This window comes from Camellia sinensis, chromosome 13 (genome assembly GCF_055761805.1).
Source record: "Camellia sinensis isolate YWXY chromosome 13, ASM5576180v1, whole genome shotgun sequence".
Taxonomy (NCBI): domain Eukaryota; kingdom Viridiplantae; phylum Streptophyta; class Magnoliopsida; order Ericales; family Theaceae; genus Camellia; species Camellia sinensis.
The window spans coordinates 19558806-19583329 of NC_138973.1; the positions used below are offsets into that span (position 1 = coordinate 19558806).

General features: G+C 40.8%; 1 protein-coding gene across 3 annotated transcripts in view; it reads left to right on the forward strand.

Annotated features, from left to right (window-relative positions):
• LOC114272128 (MUS308 and mammalian DNA polymerase-like protein) overlaps positions 1 to 24524 on the forward strand; it is a 47132-nt gene that overhangs the window by 15947 nt on the left and 6661 nt on the right. For 2 of the 3 annotated variants that reach the window (XM_082901673.1, XM_082901674.1), the window contains exons 14-22: positions 16134 to 16355; positions 16810 to 17028; positions 17261 to 17378; positions 17668 to 18863; positions 19056 to 19253; positions 19757 to 20016; positions 20218 to 20404; positions 20525 to 20635; positions 20733 to 21085. In XM_082901673.1, the coding sequence (XP_082757799.1) occupies positions 16134 to 16355; positions 16810 to 17028; positions 17261 to 17378; positions 17668 to 18863; positions 19056 to 19253; positions 19757 to 20016; positions 20218 to 20404; positions 20525 to 20635; positions 20733 to 21085 (2864 nt within the window). The remainder of the gene's footprint in view (positions 1 to 16133; positions 16356 to 16809; positions 17029 to 17260; positions 17379 to 17667; positions 18864 to 19055; positions 19254 to 19756; positions 20017 to 20217; positions 20405 to 20524; positions 20636 to 20732; positions 21086 to 24524) is intronic. The other variant, XM_082901675.1, reaches the window with a different exon arrangement.

Consider the following 24524-nt stretch of genomic DNA (forward strand, 5'->3'; position numbering starts at 1 on the left):
TTGTCTGCTGGTATTTTATTGTTTAAAATGATAAAGAGGGAATTGTCATGGACACATAATATCATTTGCAGAATGTTATGTCTGTCCCAATTTGGTGTTTTAATTCCTTTTTGTTTGAGTCCTGAGAAATGGGGTGCCAACACACGGAGTGCACATTTCAGAAACAGGGGGGCCTTATGGTGTGGCAACTGACATAAATGCTTTATGAACTCTCTTTCACTATTTTTTCCCTATGACTTAATGCACATAGATACCTGCTGGAAATTTGTGTTAATGTATATAATAAGATAGTGGCATGTATATAATATGATAGTGGTGTTGGTGGTAGATAGTGGCATGTATAGAATATGATAGTGGTGTTGGTGGTAGATAGTGGCATGTATATAATATGATAGTGGTAGATAGTGGTAATATATAATATGTAAGTAGCATATAATGGGTTATAATGATGTTTGTAATATCTCCTATATAAGGAGTGTCATTTGGTCTTGTAAGATAAGAAGTTTTGAATATAACAGAAATATATTCCTTCTTCCTCACATTTTCGGAGTTCTACTTCCTCATATTTTCTAAGCTGGTATCAGAGCAACAAAAAACACAGCAGCCCTAAAACCGTCATAGTCATGTCGGAAGTCACGTCCGAAACCACTTCAACCCCTTCCGCTGCCATTCCGGTGAAAACGTCCAACTCTCACTCTGTCCAAATCACCACCATCCGCCTAAATGGTGATAATTTTCTCCGCTGGTCACAATCTGTCCGGATGTATATCCGTGGACAAGGAAAGATCGGTTACCTCACTGGTGACAAGAAGGCTCCTGCTGTTAAGGATCCGCTGTTCGACAGTTGGGACGCTGAAAACTCCATGGTTATGACATGGTTGGTCAATTCCATGGAGGAGGATATAAGCTCTAATTACATGTGCTATACTACTGCACAAGAATTGTGGGATAATGTTAGTCAGATGTATTCTGACCTAGGAAATCAATCTCAAGTTTTCGAATTAACTTTGAAGTTGGGAGAGATTCGTCAAGGAGGTGATTCCGTCACCAAATATTTCAATTCGTTGAAAAGGTTGTGGCAGGATCTTGACATCTTCAACACATACGAATGGAAATCGGTTGACGACTGCAACCACCACAAGAAAACTGTGGAAGACAGCCGTATTTACAAGTTTCTTGCCGGCCTCAACATTGAGTTCGATGAAGTGCGAGGAAGAATTATTGGCAGACCTCCTCTCCCATCCATTGGCGAAGTATTTGCCGAAGTCAGAAGGGAAGAAAGCCGAAGGAGCGTCATGCTTAAGAAAAAAGGTACTGATGAATCAATTGAAATTTCTGCTTTAATTAGCGATGCTGCGGTCAACAAGGCTGCAAATTACCAGCGCAGGTTTGATGATAAGCCACGGGTCTGGTGTGATTTTTGCAACAAGCCTCGCCATACACGCGAAACGTGTTGGAAGATCCATGGCAAACCTATCAACTGGAAAAGCAGCAAACAAGGAGAGAATAATCGTGGCTTTCCTACCGCTAATGAAGCCGATTCAGGTCCCTTCAACAAAGAGCAGATTGATCATCTCTTAAAGCTGATAAAATCCAACTCCTCATCCGGTACTCCTAGTGTTTTGTTAGCACAAACAGGGAGAAATCCTAAAGCCTTCTCTTGCCTAAACTTCTCTCCGTGGATCATAGATTCCGGTGCCTCCGATCACATGACTAGTTTTTCCCATTTATTTAGTACCTATTTCCCTTGTTCTGGTCATGACAAAATCAGAATAGCCGATGGTAGTTTTTCACCTATTGCAGGAAAAGGATTTATTAAACTAACTGAGAAAATTAATCTCAATGCTGTTCTTCACGTCCCCAACTTAGCCTGTAACCTTTTGTCTGTCAGTAAACTATCTAAGGATTCTAATTGTCGTGTTACATTTTTTGAATCCCATTGTGAATTTCAGGACCAGAACTCGGGGATGATGATTGGGCGTGCTAGGATGCTTGAAGGTCTTTACTACTTTGATGAAGTACCTGTTAGTAATAAAAAAGCTCAGAGCTTTAATAGTACTAGTTCAATCTCTGTTCGAGAAAAAATAATGCTATGGCACTATAGGCTAGGACATCCTAGTTTTCTTTATCTGAAACATTTATTTCCAGAATTATTTAAAGGGATTGATTGTTCTTCTTTTCATTGTGAAAGTTGCATTTTTGTAAAATTTCATCGCTCTACTTATTTGCCAAAACCTTACCAGGCTTCCAAACCTTTTTATTTGATTCATAGTGATGTTTGGGGCCCTTCTAAAATCACTACTCTTTCTGGTAAAAGATGGTTTGTTACATTTATTGATGACCATACCCGCTTATGTTGGATTTATTTGATGAATAAAAAATCTGACGTGAAAAATTTATTCACAAATTTTTACAATATGATTGAAAACCAATTTCAAACCAAAATTGGTATTTTACATTCTGATAATGGAACAGAATATTTCAATGAGCAGTTGGGTGAGTTTTTGAAAAAAAATGGGATTTTTCATCAATCTACATGTCGGGATACCCCTCAACAAAATGGCATTGCAGAACGAAAAAATAAACATCTACTTGAAGTAGCACGTGCTATAATGTTTTACATGCATGTTCCTAAATATTTATGGGGTGAAGCAATTTTAACAGCCTCTTGTTTGATAAACAGGATGCCTACAAAGGTGTTAACATACAAAACACCTTTTGATTGTCTCAAAACTTTTTTTCCTGACACGAGGTTGTTTTCTGATTTACCCGCCAAAGTTTTTGGATGTACTGCCTATGTTCTTGTTCCCAGTCAATTTCGTTCAAAACTTGACCCCCGTGCTATAAAATGTGTTTTTTTGGGTTATTCCTCAAACAAAAAGGGGTATAAGTGTTTCGATCCTCAAACCAAGAAATTTTATGTGAGTATGGATGTGTCATTTGTGGAAACAAAATCCTATTTCCCCAACACTTCTCTTCAGGGGAAGACAAGTGGAGTAGAAGACCGTTTTTGGGATATTTCTATCCCGCTCCCCAATGTCATTTATCCTACACAAAAACCACATCTGTCTGATAATGATCACTTAGGAGAACCAAGTTCTATAGTGCCTAGTCAAGAAGATTCTTGTTTAGGGGGAGAAGTACTACAAAATGATCTAAATTCTGAGCTTCAGATTTATACTAGGAAGCGATTTCATCTGAGGAATAATGACCCGAATGTCCATCCTAATGACCCGAATGTCCACCCGAGTTCTGGCATCGAAATTTTAGGTAATCCTATTCCTTCTATTTCCGACCTTGATGTTCCTATAGCAATTAGGAAAGGTGTCCGAAATTGCATTAAACATCCTATTGCAAATTACCTCTCCTATCAAAGACTATCTAAAAACCATAGAGCTTTCACATCTAAGATTTCACACTTGTTTGTTCCAAGGAATATACAGGAAGCATTGGATGATCCGAATTGGAAATTAGCAGTCATGGAGGAGATGAATGCTTTAAGGAGAAGTGGTACTTGGGAGATAGTTGATCTACCCAAAGACAAGAAAACAGTTGGGTGTAAATGGGTGTTTACGATAAAATGTAACGCAGATGGAAGCGTTGAGAGATACAAGGCGAGACTGGTGGCTAAAGGCTTCACTCAAACTTATGGGATCTGTAAAATAAACTGATGTATTATTGATTGATGTGTATTGATAGATGTTTATCTGTATATTACAATTCCTATATATAGAGGAGAAGATAGTAGTAGGTGTAGGTGTAGGTGGTAGTGGAGGTGGTAGGTGGAGTGGATGGTAGTGGAGGTGGTAGGTGGGTGGTAGTTTACATTTTACAATTTACATTTTACATTAACAGCCCCCCTCAAACTCAAGGAGGATAGGTACTAGCCAACTTGAGTTTGGAGAGAGTAACAAAATAGAAAAATAAACTGATAAATAAAATAAAACAGGATAAGAGACACGGTATTGTCGTGTCGGACCGTTGTAGCAGACACTGTGTGGTCGTGTCAGACCGATGTAGAAGACAGTTTATGGGGTCATGTCGGACCGGTGTAGAAGACAGTTTACGGGGTCATGTCGGACCGTTGTAGCAGCCAGTTTACGAGGTCATGTCGGACCGATGTAGCAGGACAGTTTACGAGGTCATGCCGGACCGATGTAACAGACACTGTGTGGTCGTGTCAGACCGATGTAGAATACAGTTTATGGGGTCATGTCGGACCGTTGTAGAAGACAGTTTACGAGGTCATGTCGGACCGTTGGAGAAGACAGTTTATGGGGTCATGTCGGACCGATGTAGAAGCTGACCGGAATCAATGTCGGGACAGTTTATGGGGTCATGTCGGACCGTTGTAGAAGACAGTTTACGGGGTCATGTCGGACCGATGTAGCAGGACAGTTTACGAGGTCATGTCGGACCGATGTAGCAGAGGTTGTGGTGGTGCACAGTGCGCCATGAGCGACTTATACATGATACTGTGTATAACCCTTCCTCAAACTCAAATAGGTGTGAAGATAGAAACCTATTTGAGGTTGAAAAGGGATTGATAAAGCTGACCGGTGTAGAAGACACTGTATGAGTGTATATATAGGCTGCCCAAAAGATATACATGGATGTAGATATCGAGCCCTCAAAAGTCGTGCCCTCAAAAGGTGTGCCCAATCTGTCAAAAGGCGTGCCCAATCCATAAAAAGACGTGCCATCAAAAGGCGTGCCAAGCTGTCGGCGAGCGCCGAGCGGCGCATGATGCGCGTGTCTGCCTCTTCGTCAAGGTCTTTATAAATCGAAGCGGAGGCTGAGGCTGAGGCAGAAAACCCGCTAAAAAACTCTGAAAAACTCTTCGTTGTGCTGAGAGAGAGTGTCTGTAACACTCTGTTGCGAGAGATATTCTGTAACACTTTGTTGCCCAGAAAATGGCCTCTTCGTCCCGCCCTCTGCTTACTCTCTTTCCCGACCTCAACGAGTCCACAAGAGAGAGAACTGGTGCGGTGTCCCGTGAACCTCAACCAAACACCACTGGGTTTGCTCCGTTGAACTTTCCGATGCAGTCGGTGGAGCAAAAAATGGCAGTGCAAACGGATGTGGAGGCTAATCAGTATACTTTGAAGGCATGTGTGGAGTCCATGACGGCGGTCACAAACTTGTCGCACCGGCTGCAGAGTAGGACAAATGAGGTGCAGCAGTTAAACTCCCAGCTGGCTCTGCTCCAACGCATGTATAAGGATGCGCGAGCAGAGATAAGTGTGCTAAAGGCGGAAAACAGGGAGTTGAAGCGGAAGGCCACTGTGATGTTCCGATTTGGAGGTCCGCCATATGCTGCAGTGGAGGAGCAGGGAGTAGTGATCATGCCCAGTGGAGTTGGAAATACGGAGGCAACACCGGCAAGGGCCGCCCAGGACGGAGGCAAGAAGAAAAGACCGGCGGCAGAGTAGAGAAGGGAAAATCCCACTGTGGGTGTGGTGGTTTTGTTTGTGTGTTTTTTGTTTTTTTGTTTTGTTTTGTTTTGTTTTTTTTTTTTTTATGTAAAATGGTGAACGGGGGGAGCTCCGACATGAATAAAAGGAGTGTGGTGTGCAAGTTCGTCTTCTGCCTGTGTTGGGTTTTTTTTTTTTTTTTTTTTGTGCAAAAAAAAAAAAAAATAATAATAATAATGGAAAAAAAAAAATAAATAAAAAAAATAAATAAAATGGGAATCAAACGGAGGAGAGAGGGGACAAACCCACATGGGTGGCTTGGAAACTATATGCTGGGTTTGATCAAAACCGTGGGCTTGAAAGTGAGAGAGAGAGAAGAGGATGATGGCTGTGTAATATATTAAAATAAACATATATATATATATATATATAAAGATATATTAAAATAAGAGAAAGTGGAGTGGGGTTGATCATGTGTGTCTGTCAATCCGTGGGTGTGTGTGTGAGTGGGGGTTGTGAGTGCCGTGGGTGAGAGTGGAGTGTCAGATCCACTGTTTGTTTTTTTTTTTTTTTGCTGTTAAACAAACATGGCCAGGAAGAAGAATGCTCAGAACCCTGAACTCTGGCTTGCTGCAGTCAAACTTAATGTAAAATGTAAATTGTAAAATGTAAACTACCACCCACCTACCACCTCCACTACCACCCACTCCACCTACCACCTCCACTACCACCTGAGAGGGCAAGAATGCTTCTTGCTAAAGCTCGAGACAGAGGAGGTACAGAAAGGGTATGCATAGCGCTGGATGTGGTGCAGCTGAGGCCGCCTCCGTCGCGAGAGAGCCGCCGGAGCTTCAAGTTCAGCGAGGAGGTGGATGCGTATCATAATGATGGTGGTGGGAGGGAGTGATTACTGAAGTGCTTGAGAATGAGAGGTACTCTGTTTTCTTCAGGGGAACGAGAGAGCAGCTTGATTTTGGGAGCGAGGAGCTTCGGCTTCATAGAGAATGGGTCAAGGGTAAATGGGTTCCGCCATTGGAAGGAGAAGAGATATTTCCAATTGTAGATGAAGTGATGCCTAGCAAAGAAACGGTGGAGGATGAGTTTAGCAAAGGGATGCTAGTTGAAGTTAGCAGCGATGAAGATGGTTTCCAAGGTGCTTGGTTTGCTGCAACTATTGTTGAACAATAGTTGATGATGATACAGATTTTTTTTTTTTTTTTTTTTTTTTTGAGAGAGGAAGCTGATGCTCTGCATATAAGGCCCTATCCACCTGACACTTTAGTGGTTGACCGTTTCAATGATGCTTGAAGAAGGTGATTGCTGAGTACATATGGATTGGTGGTGCTGGCATGGACCTCAGAAGCAAAGCAAGGACTCTTTCTGGACCTGTGAGTGACCCCAAGAAGCTTCCAAAGTGGAATTATGACGGATCTAGCACAGGACAAGCTCACACCTGGTGGTGAGCCAAGTCCAACAAACAAGAGGTTCAACTGTGAGAGGAGGGGCAGTGGTGGTGGACTCGAATATATTTCAAGGTATGTGTAGAAAGTTCTGGCGGATTAGGTTGAGGTCCGGCGGACGGCCAAAAGCTGAGGTTGCCGCCCGCCGGTGAAGCGAAAATCCTAGGTTCTAAACCTGCTCTGATACCATGTAAAATAAACTGATGTATTATTGATTGATGTGTATTGATAGATGTTTATCTGTATATTACAATTCCTATATATAGAGGAGAAGATGGTAGTAGGTGTAGGTGGTAGTGGAGGTGGTAGGTGGAGTGGGTGGTAGTGGAGGTGGTAGGTGGGTGGTAGTTTACATTTTACAATTTACATTTTACATTAACAGGATCGACTATCAGGAAACGTTTGCTCCTGTTGCTAAAATAAATTCCATCAGAGTACTGTTATCTCTTGCAGTAAATTCAGATTGGCCTCTACATCAACTTGACATTAAAAATGCATTTCTCAATGGTGATCTTGAAGAGGAGGTGTTCATGAGCCTACCGCCGGGATTTGAGCAGAGACTTGGAAGCGACAGAGTATGCAGATTGAACAAGTCATTATACGGACTCAAACAATCACCAAGAGCGTGGTTTGAACGCTTTGGGAAGGCAGTTATCAGTTGTGGCTTCTCGCAGAGTCAAGCAGATCACACAATATTTTATAAACATTCAAAAAACAGTAAAATTGCAATTTTGATTGTTTATGTTGATGACATCATTTTAACTGGTAATGATGAAGCAGAGTTAGCAGCCCTCAAAGAGAAACTCGCAAAAGAATTTCACATTAAGGATCTGGGAGCCCTCAAGTATTTCCTCGGAATGGAATTTGTAAGAAATAATGTATAGAGAAAGAGAGAGAATAAATTGTATGTATTATTATTGATTGATATATTGATTTCTATTACAATGATTCATGATTCCTATATATAGAAGGGGGTGAGTGTGTAGTAGGTAAGGAGTATGTGAAGTGGAGGTGGTAGTGGTGTAGTGGGTTAGGTTTAGTGGAGTAGGTGAGGTGGTAGTGGTGTAGTGGGTTAGGTTTAGTAGAGTAGGTGAGGTGGTAGTGGTGTAGTGGGTTAGGTTTAGTGGAGTAGGTTTAAGTGGGTGAAGTAGGTGGAGAGTAGGTGGATTTTAACAGCCCCCCGCAAACTCAAGGGGGATAGGAACTAACCAACTTGAGTTTGGAGAGAGTAACAAAACAAGAAAATACATAAAAATAAAAGAGGATAAGAGACACTGTATGGTCGTGTCAGACCATTGGTGAAGACACTGGATGGTGGTGTCATAACGTTGTAGAGGACACTGTATGGGGGTGTCATAACCATGTAGAGGACACTGTATGGTGGTGTCATAACGGTGTAGAGGACACTGGATGGCGGTGTCAGACCGATGTAGAAGACAGTTTATGGGGTCATGTCGGACCGTTGTAGCAGACAATGTGGTGACAGTTGTTGTAACAGTTTACGGAGTCTTGCTGGACCCTTGTAGAAACTAACCGGAATCAATGTCGGGACAGTTTACAGAGTCTTGTTGGACCCTTGGAAAAGCTAACCGGAATCAAATGTCGGGACAGTTTACAGAGTCTTGTCGGACCCCTAAAAAGTCGCACCCTCAAAAGGTGTTGTGACAGTTGTTGTGACAGTTTATGGAGTCTTGCTGGACCCTTGTAGAAACTAATCGGAATCAATGTCGGGACAGTTTACAAAGTCTTGTCGGACCCATGTAGAAACTAACCGGAATCAATGTCGGGACAGTTTACAGAGTCTTGTCGGACCCATGTAGAAGCTAACCGGAATCAATGTCGGGACAGTTTACAGAGTCTTGTCGGACCCTTGGAAAAGCTAACCGGAATCAAATGTCGGGACAGTTTACAGAGTCTTGTCGGACCCCTAAAAAGGCGCACCCTCAAAAGGTGTGCCCAATCTTTCAAAAGGCGTGCCATCAAAAGGCGTGCCCAATCCATAAAAAGGCGTGCCATCAAAAGGCGTGCCCAATCCATAAAAAGACGTGCCATCAAAAGGCGTGCCAAGTTGTCGGCGAGCGCCGAGCGGCTCATGATGCGCGTGTCTGCCTCTTCGTCAAGGTCTTTATAAATCGAAGCGGAGGCTGAGGCTGAGGCAGAAAACCCGCTAAAAAACTCTGAAAAAAAAACTCTTCGTGTTGTTGAGAGAGATAGTTCCTTTTGCTGAGAGAGTGTCTCTAAGAGCTGCAAATCTTGAAACACTCTGTAATACTCGGTTGCCCAGAAAATGGCCTCTTCGTCCCGTAGTCTGCTCACTCTCTTTCCAGACCTCAACGAGTCAACAAGAGAGATAACTGGTGCGGTGGCCCGTGAACCTCAACCAAACACCTCTGATTTTGCTCCGTTGAACTTTCCGATGCGGTCGGTGGAGCAAAAAATGGCGGTGCAAACTGATATTGAGGCCAATCAGTATACTCTGAAGTCATGTGTGGAGACCATGACGGCGGTCACAAACTTGTCGCACCGGCTGCAAAGTAGAACAAATGAGGTGCAGCAGCTAAACGCTCAACTGGCTCTGCTCCAACGCATGTATAAGGATGCGCGAGCAGAGATAAGTGTGCTAAAGGCAGAGAACAAGGAGCTGAAGCGGAAGGCCACCGTGATGTTCCGATTTGGAGGTCCACCATATGCTGCAGTGGAGGAGCAGGGAGGAGGCAACTTGCTTGGTGGTCGAGGAAGCACGGAGGCAACACCGTCAAGGACCGCCCAGGACGGAGGCAAGAAGAAAAGACCGGCGGAATAGGCGAGAAGAAAAATCCCACTGTTCCGATTTGTGTTGGTTGTGTTTTGTTTTGTTTTGTGTTTTTTTATTTTTTTTATTTTTATTTTTATTTTTTTTTTTATGGTGTAAAATGCTGATCGGGGTTGATCCCCGGCATGAAGAAATGACAAGTTTGTAAAATGTTGTTTTTTTTTTTTGTTTTTTTTTTTTTGTTTTTGTTTTTGTTTTGGGAGTGTTTTGTTGAAAAAATAAAAATAAAATGAAAGAAAACAAGGGAGAAAGAAAATAGATAAAAAATATTTATAGATGGATTATATGAAAAACATCAGTGCGATTGTTTCAAAATAAAGTGGGGTATTTAAAAAAGAGGAAAAGTGACTTGGAAAAAATAAATAAAAATAAGTGATTTTTGAAATCAAATGGAGGAGAGAGAGGGACAAACCCATGTGATAAAGTGGAGAGAGAGTCGGTGAGTGGGGTGCAAAAGGTGAAGGAGAAATGATGGATTGAAAATGGTTTGGGTCAAAAGTGGACACTGTTAGTGGGGAACATGAGTGCATTGATTATTTGATATAATAATAATAATAATAATAAAAAATAAAAAGTTAGAACAGTTGGAGAGAATGAGTGGAGTATGGTAAGGGTTTCATCCAAAGCCAAAATTCCTGCAGCGAATCACTTCGCAAATCCTAGTATGAGCTTTTTCTCTTTCCAGGCTTATTCATGAATTTCCTGGTGATTTCAAGAGCCTCTGGTGGCATTGTGGCAGAGAACACCCCAACCTGGATTTTGGGTGGCAGCAACTGAGAACACCCCAACCTGGATTTTGGGTGGCAGCAACTGAAAAATATCATAGATCTGATTTTTAAAAACCTTGTGACAGCATTTCATCAGCTTCATCCAAGACAAACATTTTGATGTAAACAGGGCGAAGTGATTGTCTCCGCAACATGTCAAACACACGACCAGGAGTACCAACAACAACATGAACCCCACTGGAGAGAATGCGCTGATCTTCGCGCACACTAGTCCCTCCAACACAAGCATGAACCTTCACACTTTGCTGGGCAAGTTCAAGAGTGGGTGGAAGAACCAAAGCTTGGCACTCAATCAAGCTATAATCTAGCTGCTGCAGAATTCCAGAGCAGAATGTTGCAGTGTTTCCAGTTCCAGACTGTCTCGTCATATGAGGTGAAGAATTCTTCTCCATCAGCCTCACACATGACTACAGTTGCACAAATCTTTGTTGATTTTATCAGCGGAATAGGTTGATGTAAGAAATAATGTATAGAGAAAGAGAGAGAATAAATTGTATGTATTATTATTGATTGATGTAATGTTATATCAATTACAATGATTCATGATTCCTATATATAGAAGAGGGTGAGTGTGTAGTAGGTAAGGAGTAGGTGAAGTGGAGGTGGTAGTGGTATAGTGGGTTAGGTTTAGTGGAGTAGGTTTAAGTGGGTGAAGTAGGTGGAGAGTAGGTGGATTTTAACAGCCCCCCGCAAACTCAAGGGGGATAGGAACTAACCAACTTGAGTTTGGAGAGAGTAACAAAATAAGAAAATACATAAAAATAAAAGAGGATAGGTGACACTGTATGGTCGTGTCAGACCATTGGTGAAGACACTGGATGGTGGTGTCATAACGTTGTAGAGGACACTGTATGGGGGTGTCATAACGTTGTAGAGGACACTGTATGGTGGTGTCATAACGGTGTAGAGGACACTGGATGGCGGTGTCAGACCGATGTAGAAGACAGTTTATGGGGTCATGTCGGACCGTTGTAGCAGATAATGCTGTGACAGTTGTTGTGACAGTTTACGGAGTCTTGCTGGACCCTTGTAGAAACTAACCGGAATCAATGTCGGGACAGTTTACAGAGTCTTGTCGGACCCATAAAGGAGCTAACCGGAATCAATGTCGGGACAGTTTTACAGAGTCTTGTCGGACCCATAAAGGAGCTAACCGGAAGCAATGTCAGGACAGTTTACAGAGTCTTGTCGGACCCTTGAAGGAGCTAACCGGAATCAATGTCGGGACAGTTTACAGAGTCTTGTCGGACCCCTAAAAAGTCGCACCCTCAAAAGGTGTGCCCAATCCATAAAAAGGCGTGCCATCAAAAAGCGTGCCCAATTCATAAAAAGATGTGCCATCAAAAGGCGTGCCATCAAAAGGCGCGCCCACTTCATCAAAAGACGTGCCCGACAGAAAGCGTCGAGCCATCAAAAGGGGCGCCGGACACGCGGCGATGCACGTGATTGACAGAGCGCGTGTCGGCCTCGTCGTCTCTGTCTTTATAAACCAAAGCGAAGTCTGAGGCTTGGAAGCATAACAAACCAGTTGAAACCTCTTCGTTCTCTGTAACATTCTGTAACCAACCCTTCTCTGAAACACTCAGCAACCCAAAAAACATGGCTTCTTCTTCCCGTTCAGCTACCCAGAACATAGCCTCTTCTTCCCGTGGTCTGCTCACTCTCTTTCCCGACCTCAACGAGTCAACAAGAGAGATAACTGGTGCGGTGGCCTGTGAACCTCAACCAAACACCTCTGGTTTTGCTCCGTTGAACTTTCCGATGCGGTCGGTGGAGCAAAAAATGGCAGTGCAAACGGATATTGAAGCTAATCAGTATACATTGAAGTCCTGTGTTGAAACTATGACTGCGGTCACAAACTTGTCGCACCGGCTGCAGAGTAGGACAAATGAGGTGCAGCAGTTAAACGCCCAACTGGCTCTGCTCCAACGCATGTATAAGGATGCGCGAGCAGAGATAAGTGTGCTAAAGGCGGAAAACAAGGAGCTGAAGCGGAAGGCCACCGTGATGTTCCGATTTGGAGGTCCGCCATATGCTGTAGTGGAGGAGCAGGGTGGAGTGATCGTGCCCAGTGGAGTGGGAAACACGGAGGCAACACCGTCAAGGGCCGCCCAGGACGGAAGCAAGAAGAAAAGACCGGCAGAATAGGCGAAAAAATGAGATCGGTGGGTGGCCGTCTGCAGAAAAGAAAACAAATCTTGTGGTTGTTTGTTTGTTTTTTTTTTTTTTTTTTTTTTTTTTTTTTTTTTTTGGTGTAAAATGGTGATCGGGGTGAGCCCCAACATGAATAAAATAAGGGAAGGTTTGGTGTGCAAATTTGTATTGTTTTTTTTTTTTTTTTTTTTTTTTTTTTTAAATATATATATATATATATTCTATATATTCTAGTGGGATGAATGATGAGTTGTATGAAACGATGGGAACAAGTCCATGTGGGTTAGGGAATGGCGATGATAATGTGTTGTGGGTGGTGGAAAAAGTAAAGTGAGAGAGTGACACACTGTAACATATTAACATAGTTTATCTTAGGTTTACCAGCACATTCCTTTTCTGAAGATATGCATTCCAGCTCAAACCACTTCAAATAATTCACAAATCTCATCATCACCTCACGTGATAAGAAGACAAATTTGCAGCTGTAACACTGCCCAACGTGGGTGAACAGTTGGTTGATAAAAGTCCTTTGGTGAAGTGATGGCGAATCATCCTCACTCTTGAGCCCCTCCATTACACCAACTTTGGTACCGTTTACCTTGGAAGGGGCTTGTGCATTGGCCTTAACCTGCAAACCCCCAGTGGCAGCAGATTTTGATTTAATCCCTCGTGCATCCACATTTGCTGGAGGTCCTCCAAGCTTGCTGGATGTCTTGGCACCAGAATCGGGTGGAGGAGATGCAACTGGAAAAAATGCAGAAGTAGCGGCGGTAGCAACCATTATGAAAAATCTATCACCAAGCTGAGAAGAATCTGGAAGAGCACGGTAGAAAACGTCAGAAATTGGATGTTTTGGTGGCAGATTCGAAGCTGTCTGAGTGCGGAAAAGCAGTTGAGAATTGCGTGATTAGTGAAGGTCGTTTGGTGGAGAACGGTGAATCAGAGACCACGTCTGCGAAACAGTGTGCATCTCCGACTTCAAATGTGACAAACGAGCCTGAGGTGGCTCAGAAATGCCCTAAGTTAGGCATGACTTCTGTGCGTGGAAGGAGGAGAGATATGGAAGACGCTGTGGCCATTCACCCCTTGCTTTGCCGCCGGAGTTGTCAGAATCCGGCGGATTTGCACTTTTTCGGCGTTTACGACGGCCACGGTTGCTCACATGTGGCGATGAAGTGCAAAGATCGATTGCACGAGATAGTGAGAGACGAGCTCGAAAGCCACGAAGAAGATTCGTGGAAGAAAATGATGGAGCGAAGTTTCTCTTCTTGCAGAGTTACGGCTGTGGAGAGTGGAAGGTATGTGTAGAAAATTCCAGCGGGCAGCAAAGGCAAAGGTGTCGGCCGGCTGCCCGCCGGTGAGAAAGAAATACAGGCTTAAATCTTATCGCTCTGATACCATGTAAGAAATAATGTATAGAGAAAGAGAGAGAATAAATTGTATGTATTATTATTGATTGATGTAATGTTATATCAATTACAATGATTCATGATTCCTATATATAGAAGAGGGTGAGTGTGTAGTAGGTAAGGAGTAGGTGAAGTGGAGGTGGTAGTGGTATAGTGGGTTAGGTTTAGTGGAGTAGGTTTAAGTGGGTGAAGTAGGTGGAGAGTAGGTGGATTTTAACAGTTGAGGTCCGGCGGGCGGCTAAGGTGAGGTTGCCGCCCGCCGGGGAAGCGAAAATATTAGGTTTTAAACCAGCTCTGATACCATGTAAGAAATAATGTATAGAGAAAGAGAGAGAATAAATTGTATGTATTATTATTGATTGATATATTGATTTCTATTACAATGATTCATGATTCCTATATATAGAAGAGGGTGAGTGTGTAGTAGGTAAGGAGTATGTGAAGTGGAGGTGGTAGTAGTGTAGTGGGTTAGGTTTAGTGGAGTAGGTGAGGTGGTAGTGGTGTAGTGGGTTAGGTTTAGTAGAGTAGGTGAGGTGGTAGTGGTGTAGTGGGTTAGGTTTAGTGGAGTAGGTTTAAGTGGGTGAAGTAGGTGGAGAGTGGGTGGATTTTAACAGAATTTGCAAGATCCAAGGAAGGTATATTCGTTAATCAGAGAAAATATGTTCTTGATCTCCTTGGAGAAACAGGTATGCTTGGTTGTAAGATGGTGGAGACTCCGATCGAGCCTAACTTGAAGTTACAAGCTGCTAAGGCTGAAGAAGTCAAAGAGAGGGAACAATATCAGCGACTTGTAGGGAAATTGATTTACTTGTCTCATACTCGGCTTGATATTGCCTTTGCAGTCAGCATGGTAAGTCAGTTCATGCACTCACCAGGGGCAGAGCACTTTGAGGCCGTTTATAAGATCTTAAGATATTTGAAAGGAACTCCAGGGAGAGGCTTACTGTTCAAGAAACATGGACATCTTCAAGTTGAAGTATACACAGATGCAGACTGGGCAGGAAGTGTTACAGACAGGAGATCAACATCCGGATACTGCTCCTTTGTAGGTGGGAACCTAGCTACATGGCGGAGTAAAAAACAGAATGTGGTAGCTAGAAGTAGTGCAGAAGCAGAGTTCAGAGCTGTTGCCCATGGAATCTGTGAAGTAATGTGGATTAAAAGAATTCTTGAAGAATTAAAGCTTTCTCACCCGACACCTATGAAGGTCTATTGTGACAACAAAGCAGCTATATCTATAGCTCATAATCCAGTTCTACATGATCGCACAAAACATATAGAAGTGGATAAACATTTCATCAAGGAGAAAATCAATGCTGGCATAATCTGTATGACCTACCTCCCAACAGGTGAACAATTAGCTGATGTGCTAACGAAGGGACTACGCAAGAAGCAATTTGATAAGCTGACTAGCAAGCTGGCTATGGAAGATATCTTCAAACCAGCTTGAGGGGGAGTGTTGAAAATTTGTGTTAATGTATATAATAAGATAGTGGCATGTATATAATATGATAGTGATGTTGGTGGTAGATAGTGGCATGTATAGAATATGATAGTGGTGTTGGTGGTAGATAGTGGCATGTATATAATATGATAGTGGTAGATAGTGGTAATATATAATATGTAAGTGGCATATAATGGGTTATAATGATGTTTGTAATATCTCCTATATAAGGAGTGTCATTTGGTCTTGTAAGATAAGAAGTTTTGAATATAACAGAAATATATTCCTTCTTCCTCACATTTTCGGAGTTCTTCTTCCTCTTAACTTCTAGTTTTGAAAACACCGTGAACTGGACAAATTGATTGTTTGGATCAGCGTTCCGATTTCAAATGTGGCAATTTTGTGATGATCTCTCTCTCTCTCTCTCTTGACCATCAGGTGATTTGATACTTGTCATGCCTTGCGTCCTGTTTGTTTATTTATTACAAATTTTTATACAAATGAATGTTTGTTAGTGTTAGTTTTCAGGGGCTTATCTCAGTTCTGAGGGAAATCTCCTATTCTAGTTTATATTGTAACTCGTCTTTTGGTCTAATAGTTTATGTGGTTATTGAGGTGCTTATTACTAATTATTTAATTTCATGAAATGCAGTCGGTTGGCAAACAAGTAGGAGTGCTAGAACCCTTTTTAATGCGTATGGCCCATGGTGCCCCACTGCGCACTTCAAACAGATCAAGGGATAATGCAAAAGGGTTGTTGGGCAGATCTGACTGCAGAGTTGGGATGGCAAACCAAAGTATGCTTTCCGATGAGCAAACACTTCGAGTGTGCAAGCGCTTCTATGTTGCTCTCATCTTGTCAAGACTTGTGCAGGTGAATGCCTTGTTATATGTGTCATGAATACTGGCCTGTTCAAGTTTCTTTCTTCTCCTCCACATCAAAAACTACCTGCAAACACACACACTCAAAACGGATAAAGTTGAATTGCAAGATCCGAACTTCTGTCATCGCATCATTGCATGCCTTATCTGTGCTCAATAGAGACAATTTCTGTGTTGATACGCATATGCTTTTATTTGGTTGGAGATGTCCAATTTGCATATATTGACGTCTTCTTTTACTGTTCTCATTTTCAACCAGTCTGTTCATAGAAAGACATAATGCCATTACCTCTTTCAACCTTCAGTCCTATATATAAATTCATCTCCTATTGATGTGTTTGGTCTGATCTATTTAATTGCCTTATGTATGTGGAGTGGTATTAATTGCTTAACGAACTTGCATTTATTTACTTTTCGTGATATATTCTTTTCATATTGGTCTGAAGGAAGTACCTGTGGCTGAGGTTTGTGAAGCCTTTAAAGTGGCACGAGGCATGGTTCAGGCCTTACAAGAAAATGCTGGAAGGTTTGCTTCTATGGTTTCTGTGTTTTGTGAGAGGCTTGGTTGGCATGATCTGGAAGGTTTGGTTTCCAAATTCCAAAATCGTGTTTCATTTGGAGTCCGGGCAGAGATTGTAGAGCTTACCACCATTCCATATGTTAAGGTTGTATACATGAATCATTTAATATTTTTCTGTCTTTAAAATCTTTTTGTGAGGCTTGGAATTAATTGGAACTTATGACCTTAATAGCCAAACGGACTTCAATTGATGTTTAGTTGAAAACTTCATTAGCAACCTAGTTAAGTTAATGATTTTCCTCATTGAAGAGATTATTTTTATTGTTTATTACTGCCAAGATTATCATTAATTCATTATTGTTATTTCTCCTTATTAGGGTTCCCGAGCTAGACAACTTTATAAAGCTGGGTTGCGCACACCTCAAGCAATTGGTGTAGCATCAATATCTGAAATTGTCAAGGCTCTTTTTGAATCTTCATCATGGGCTGCACAAGGTGAAATCTTGTGTGTGTGTGTGGACTTTTTTGGCATGAATTATTCAATTTAATGTTGTGAACATATAATAGCACAGTATGTAGTATCGCCAGACACATGCATTCTCTTGTGCTTCCTTTGCTTGCTTCTAAATATAGTATCATCATATGTTTTAGTTGTTGTTTCTTAGAGCTTTCACTTTTCCTCTGTTATATCATTATATTTTCTTCCTCCACTTCTTTTATTTGGACCACATTCCTCCAGTTCATATCCTCTGATTTTGACTATTTGCCTACATGACTACTGAAGATTCAGCACAACGGCGGATTCAATTGGGGGTAGCCAAGAAGATAAAGAATGGTGCACGCAAAATTGTTCTTGATAAAGCTGAAGAGGCAAGGGTTGCTGCCTTCACAGCTTTCAAATCTCTTGGACTTGATGTTCCCCAGTTACCTCAACCTGTATTAAAGGCTGCTGGTGATGCCACTCAAAAAGGGGCGACTACCTCTTCTGGGGAAGAGAGTACTAGTAGCTTTGTTGGTGTACAGCATACAGAGCATGTTTCAGCCAAGTCAACGTTGGTAAGATGCAAAAATTTTGATAAAGTTACAATAGAAATTGGACAAGAGAAGTCAGCAAAAACCATAGGTGTTGGCTTAGGGACTCCACATGAAGCAAAATCAACTGGTACCATGCAGACTAATTTTGGTGCTGAAAATCCTGCAGCAGTAGTTGAAGGGCCTGGTACTCTTGGTGAGGTTAATACAATTATTGAACATATTAATAATGCAGACACGTCCTTCTCTAGTCTTGTAAGAACTACTGGTAATGAGATCAGAAAAGTTGATAAGTATTGTGATCTTGGTGAGCAGGAGCAAAATGATCGAGAAACTGCATGTCTTGACAATAAGGAAAATGCTTCTGAGAAAGGTCCTGTAAATGCTGTTAATACTCCGGGTGGATTTGATTCGTTCTTGGATCTTTGGGACTCAACCAGAGAATTCTATTTTGATATTCACTTTAACAAAAGATCTGAAGTGAACTCGACTGTCCCTTTTGAAATACATGGCATAGCAATTTGCTGGGGAAATTCTCCTGTCTACTATGTCAATCTTCCCAAGGATATATTTTGGTTTGACAGCAGAAGAAATGATTCTTTGTCCATATCTATTTCTGGTGATGGCAGCGATGTATTAGCACCAAAGCATCAGTTCGAAGTGGCAAAACAAAGATGGAGTAGGATAGTTATGATCATGGGAAAAAAAGATGTCAGAAAGTTTACTTGGAATTTAAAAATTCAGATTCAGGTGTTAAAAATTCCTGCTGTTTCCATTCAGAGATTGGGTAGCCTGAATCTTGCAGTGAAAACTATGGGTCTTGAGCTCAAAGACAGCATATACTATTTGTTGCACCCAGTTTACGTACAAGATGGAATTGACATGTGCATTGTAGCATGGATCCTTTGGCCTGATGAGGAGAAAAGTTCCAATCCAAATCTGGAAAAGGTAACTTTGAGAATTGGATTAACTATGAGACTGAAATTTATAATCTGAATTTTTTTAGTGTAAGAGAATTTTTCCATTAGAACAATATCCATCACTGAGATACAATCAAAATTTGAATATCCTTCTATTTGGGAATCTCTTAAAACTTCATCATGATTTAAGTTGGCTTATGAAGCTGTAATACTATTACAGGTAATTAAGAAAAGGTTATCCAGTGAGGCTGCAGCAGCTGCCAGTCGCAGTGGTAGGTGGAAAAATCAGATGCGAAGAGCTGCACATAATGGTTGCTGCCGTCGAGTTGCGCAAATCCGAGCCCTATGTTCTGTTCTCTGGAAATTGCTAATTTCTGAAGAACTTGTTGAAGCACTTACAAGCATTGAAATTCCACTGGTGAGAATTCTTATACCACCTACCCAATAGGCTATTTCTTTTGCCTGTGCTCCTTTATGTGAGACATGCATATGAATGTTGAGCAAAGAATTGATGATCAAACTATAGTATCTGAGGGTGAAAGATAAGATTATAGGCCATTGGTAGTACCGTTTGTCTTTACAGTATGCTCTCTTCTTGTCAGAAAATAAATATTTTGAGTTAATGTAGTAAATTAGATACTGCACTGTTTTGTAGGATGGTTGATTTTGGTCATTGATATACTTTATTTCTAACATAATAATAAGAATTTCCTGGGTGGGAAGTCCTCATGCTCTTGGGTTTTGCATCACTAAAGACGTGAAATGTTTTCAGTGGAATTTTAGAAGACCTATAGTTGAGTTCTTAGAGTCAAGTTCAGACTAGGGTTTGGAGTTTTTATTATTATTATATTAATCTTATTTTATTCTTTCTGCTCTTAAGTAGGTATGCTGTGAATGTTTGATTTATGCTTGTCTTTTCAGGTTAATGTTCTTGCGGACATGGAGATCTGTGGAATAGGTGTTGACATGGACGGATGCCTTCGGGCACGACAGGTGTTGGGAAAGAAACTAAGGTATCTTGAGAAGGAAGCTTACAAACTGGCTGGTATTTCATTTTCATTGCATACAGCGGCCGATATTGCAAATGTACTCTATGGGATTTTGAAGTTGCCCATACCCGAAGGGTACAATAAAACAAAACAACACCCAAGCACTGACAAGCACTGTTTGGATTTGTTGAGGTAGCAAGAAGAATCTTTTCTTTATCCTGTTCTACATCTTAATGGTCACCCCTGATGAAGTGATGCTTGTGTGTACCTTGATATGCTTGATGCGCTTAGTGCTGATTTCTCCTCTCATATATGTTCTAATACTTGTTTCTCCGTTAATGTTTTTCATACTTGCTGAGCCATGTAAATTTAAAGGGTTTGGTTTGATTTCAGGCATGAACATCCTATTATTCCTGTTATTAAAGAGCATCGAACTCTGGCAAAGCTCTTAAACTGTACATTGGGATCAATTTGTTCTCTTGCTAGGCTTTCAATGACAGAGAAGTACACATTGCATGGCCGTTGGCTCCAAACATCTACAGCAACCGGGCGACTTTCAATGGAGGAACCTAATCTTCAGGTTTTATTTTTCCCATCCATTCTTTTCTTCATGTCATTTCTTTTCCTTGTTCTTTATCCCTTCATTTTTCTTATTCTATTTCAAAGTGAAAATTAATAATTGGAGCTTATGGATATGTAGTGTGTTGAGCATATGGTTGACTTCAGAATGAATAACGATGAGAAAGACGGAAATGATTCAAATGTAGATCATTACAGAATAAATGCTCGTGATTTTTTCATACCTACACAGGTAATGATTTGTGTGATTTCAATTTGTATATAAATACCTATGTCTCTGAGGATCAGCAGTTGCCTTGGTTCATTTAATTTTTAAAATGTTTTGGCAGGACAATTGGTTACTTTTAGCTGCAGATTATTCTCAGATAGAACTGCGAATGATGGCTCACTTTTCAAAAGATGCTTCATTAATTGAACTTCTCAGTAAACCTCATGGTGATGTCTTTACCATGATAGCAGCAAAATGGACTGGGAAAGAGGAATCTAATGTTAGCTCCCAAGAGCGAGATCAAACGAAAAGGTTGGTTTATGGCATTCTGTATGGTATGGGTCCTAATACGCTTGCCGAACAGCTTGACTGCAGTTTAGATGATGCAGCTGAGAAAATTCAGAATTTCAAAAGGTCTTTTCCTGGTGTTGCTTCCTGGCTTCAAGAAGCTGTGACATCTTGCCGTCAGAAAGGGTGAGGCTAATATGTCTCTAGTTGCTTGCTATTCATTGATTTGTCCAAGGTTTGGTAGGGTATAATACGAAATCATAAGATTAGTGAGTCTAAGCTTGCGAAATTTTGCAGAGGACCCTCACGAATTCCAGTTTTGCTTAGTCGGTTATTAGAAAATTTTAAAATGGCCTGGTTATTTATTAATCCTCTTGCATGATGTCTTGCATGACAATGTGTTCTAAGCCACCCTCGTTCTGTTCTTTTCTTTTTTCTTCATAATTTTTTGTGTGGATTGAAGGCCTTTCCGGTTTGTGTCTTCATATTTCTCTCACATTTTAGAAGTTATTATTCTCCAATGCTTAGTTGCACGAAGCGGGAGCAGGAGCGGGAGCGGGATCGGGGAATCGTAGATATTCCAAGAAGCGTTAGTAGGGAGCGTTTGTATATATATATATATTAAATAATATAATATATAAAAATATATTGTAAGATTATATATTTTTTTTCCTCTAATGATAATGAAAATATGTTATAATTTATTTTTTTTTAAAAAGTACTATAAAAAATCATATGTTAAAATATTATAATTATATACTTTTATTAGATTTTTTTCATTTATTATAAAATATTTATATTATATTTTTATCTATTTATTTTAAAATGTTTTTGTTAAAAATTATTTGTTTTATTTATTTTTTACAAAAATAAAATAAAAGAAGAGAAAGGGAGAGGAGAAGAAAAACAATCTCAAGCCCAACTCTCCTATTTATGATGCAAACAAATCATCTAGTGACCCAAACAATAAATAAAACAGCTCACAAGCCCAAACAAATGTTTGTATGGGTCTAAAAAAAATCCTAAGCCCAATAAAAATTCCCAAGCCCAACTCTTATGTTTATAGCTTATAAGCCCATACAAATGTTTGTATGAGTCTGAAAACAAATCTCAAGCCCAATAAAAATCCCAAGCCCAACTCTTATGTTTATAATTCCCAACCCTAGCAACTGCTGCTTCTTCTTCGGATGCTTCTTCGTAGCCTGGTCTGCTTCTTCTTCGCAGCATAACCTTAGCAGCAGCTGCTGCTTCTTTGCAGCCTTTGCTTCTTCGCAGCCTGGTCTCTCTCTCTCTCTCTCTCCCATTTTCTGTGTCGCCATCACTCCCATCTAGTTAGATCCGCGATTCTATCTCGACGGAGACGCGATTCTATCACGAATCTTGCTACGAATCGCTGAATCGCAATTCTAGACGAGAATCGTCTCCCATTCCGACGATTCCTGCTACTAAGCTCCAATGTCTTGTCATTGGCATCGATTTCCTCAATTATCGGTTGTAATGCCCCCAAAATAAACCCATAATTCATACATTCATGATACAAGAAATTGACAATATATTCAAGAGAATAAAGTGTACATCTATTTATCAGAGTATTTATCACAAAAGTATTACATGCTGACAACAAAAGTAAATGCCCTACGGGCTTACAACTTTCCAAGCCAACACTTGGTTACAAAAAAAGAGAGTACTAACTCATACGCATTAAGCCCTCGGCTTGAATTTACATGTAATACTCAAAAAGGTAAACAACAAAAAGGGATCTTCAGCCTCTAAGCCTCCCAAGCTATGTCCTTGGAGGTGGCATATCACCTGAACCTGAAAATGATGTCTCATATAGGGTGAGCCAATGCCCAGTGGAGATATACTAAACCAAGTATGAGAAATAACTAAAACAATAGCATTTGATATATGGTTGACACTTATAAACCAACTTACAACACTTTTCAATTCAACATCAAGTATATCTATTTTTCATTTCAGTTTCCTTCACTTATACAGCTTCGATTCATAATTATGGCTCAGAATCTGGCCAAACAATTCAATGAGACTATAACACATATTAAAACACTTCCATACTTTACAATTCACATGAGAATATAACTCATATTGAAACACTTCCATACTTTAACACTTTCAAATGTCAAGTGATACACATATTTGTTGTATCAGTGGATTCCATCCCCTATCTCCTCCCAAACAGGTTTGAGAGTCCATCCCCTATATCCTCTCAAACCATGGAGTACATCCCTTATCTCCTCCCAAACAATATACATATACAATGTATTTAAACACTTATCATATACAATGATCAATCAATACACACATTTGCTGTAATATTCCAACCGTCATATTCAATGACATATTCAATATGATTAGTTTCAGTTTCAGTTTTTCTTAATCACCAGACAATGTCTACAACAATCAAGACTATCTTCCACCGATAGCCCAAAGCAGTTATCTCTAAACAGATAATAAGTTTATCAACAGATAAAATATCGACATTTTCATAGGTGAGTGATTAAATTATCCAACTACACCATTTACTCCCACAATTTTCCAATTTCATGAATTTTACTTTAATTTCATAGTTCCCAAATTAATTATTCAACATAATTAGGGCATTTTCCCCATTTTCTCAATATTAGCCCAAAGCCTCAATTTCATCGATTTAACAACAACAATTTCATTTTTCAATGTCTCATACACACATAGGTTTTAACATTTGAAAATCCCCCTTTTTATAACCTCAAATCAAACCCTAACTTTCTCAAAATGACTAAGAAACACCAACTAATCCAAATGACCAAAATTTATGTTAAAACTCATAGAATAGAGTAGGTTATTCCTACCTTAATTTTCGAAGCTCAAAGGAGGAGAGGTGAAACTCAAAGTGCTCCAAATCAATAACTTTTCAGATTAAAGCGAAGGCCCTCGCGAAGCTCCACCCTTTTTTCCAAAGGGACTAGGGTAGAAGACCATTAGAACTAGATGAAACCCTAGAGAGAAGATGAAGTCTAGAGTGAGAAGCTCTCAAGTTTGGGTTTTGAAAAGCTAGAGAGAGAGTGGGTCGAAAAAGTGGCTCAAAAAGCTAAAACTCGGACTGATATAATACACAGTCCGCTCGAGCGTGGAACGCCCTGCTCGAGCGTCAGACATAGACTCACACTCGAGCGTGAAAAGCGCCGCTCGAGTGTCGAATGCACACTTCTAGAAGTTCTGCAGACGAAGTCTCCGCTCGAGCGTGAAAGTGGATGCTCGAGCGTCCGATGACCTGCAGAGAAAAGTACTGAGGGTTGGATAATCCCGCTCGAGCGTTAAAACTCCCCGCTCGAGCGGAGGAACAAAAGCAAAAGGCCCGCTCGAGCGTCAAAAGCCCCGCTCGAGCGTGAAAGCCAAAATCTGGGCATCAACTTTTGGTTTCTAAACACAACCAACATGTTTCAAACTTGCCCAACACAATCCAAGACTCAAATACAAGAGTGAAGGATGGGAATGGGAATAAGACAACAACACATCTACGGAACCGAGTCCGGAATTGTTAAAACCTATCACCTCACCTACTCCACTAAACCTAACCCACTACACCACTACCACCTCCACTTCACCTACTCCTTACCTACACCAC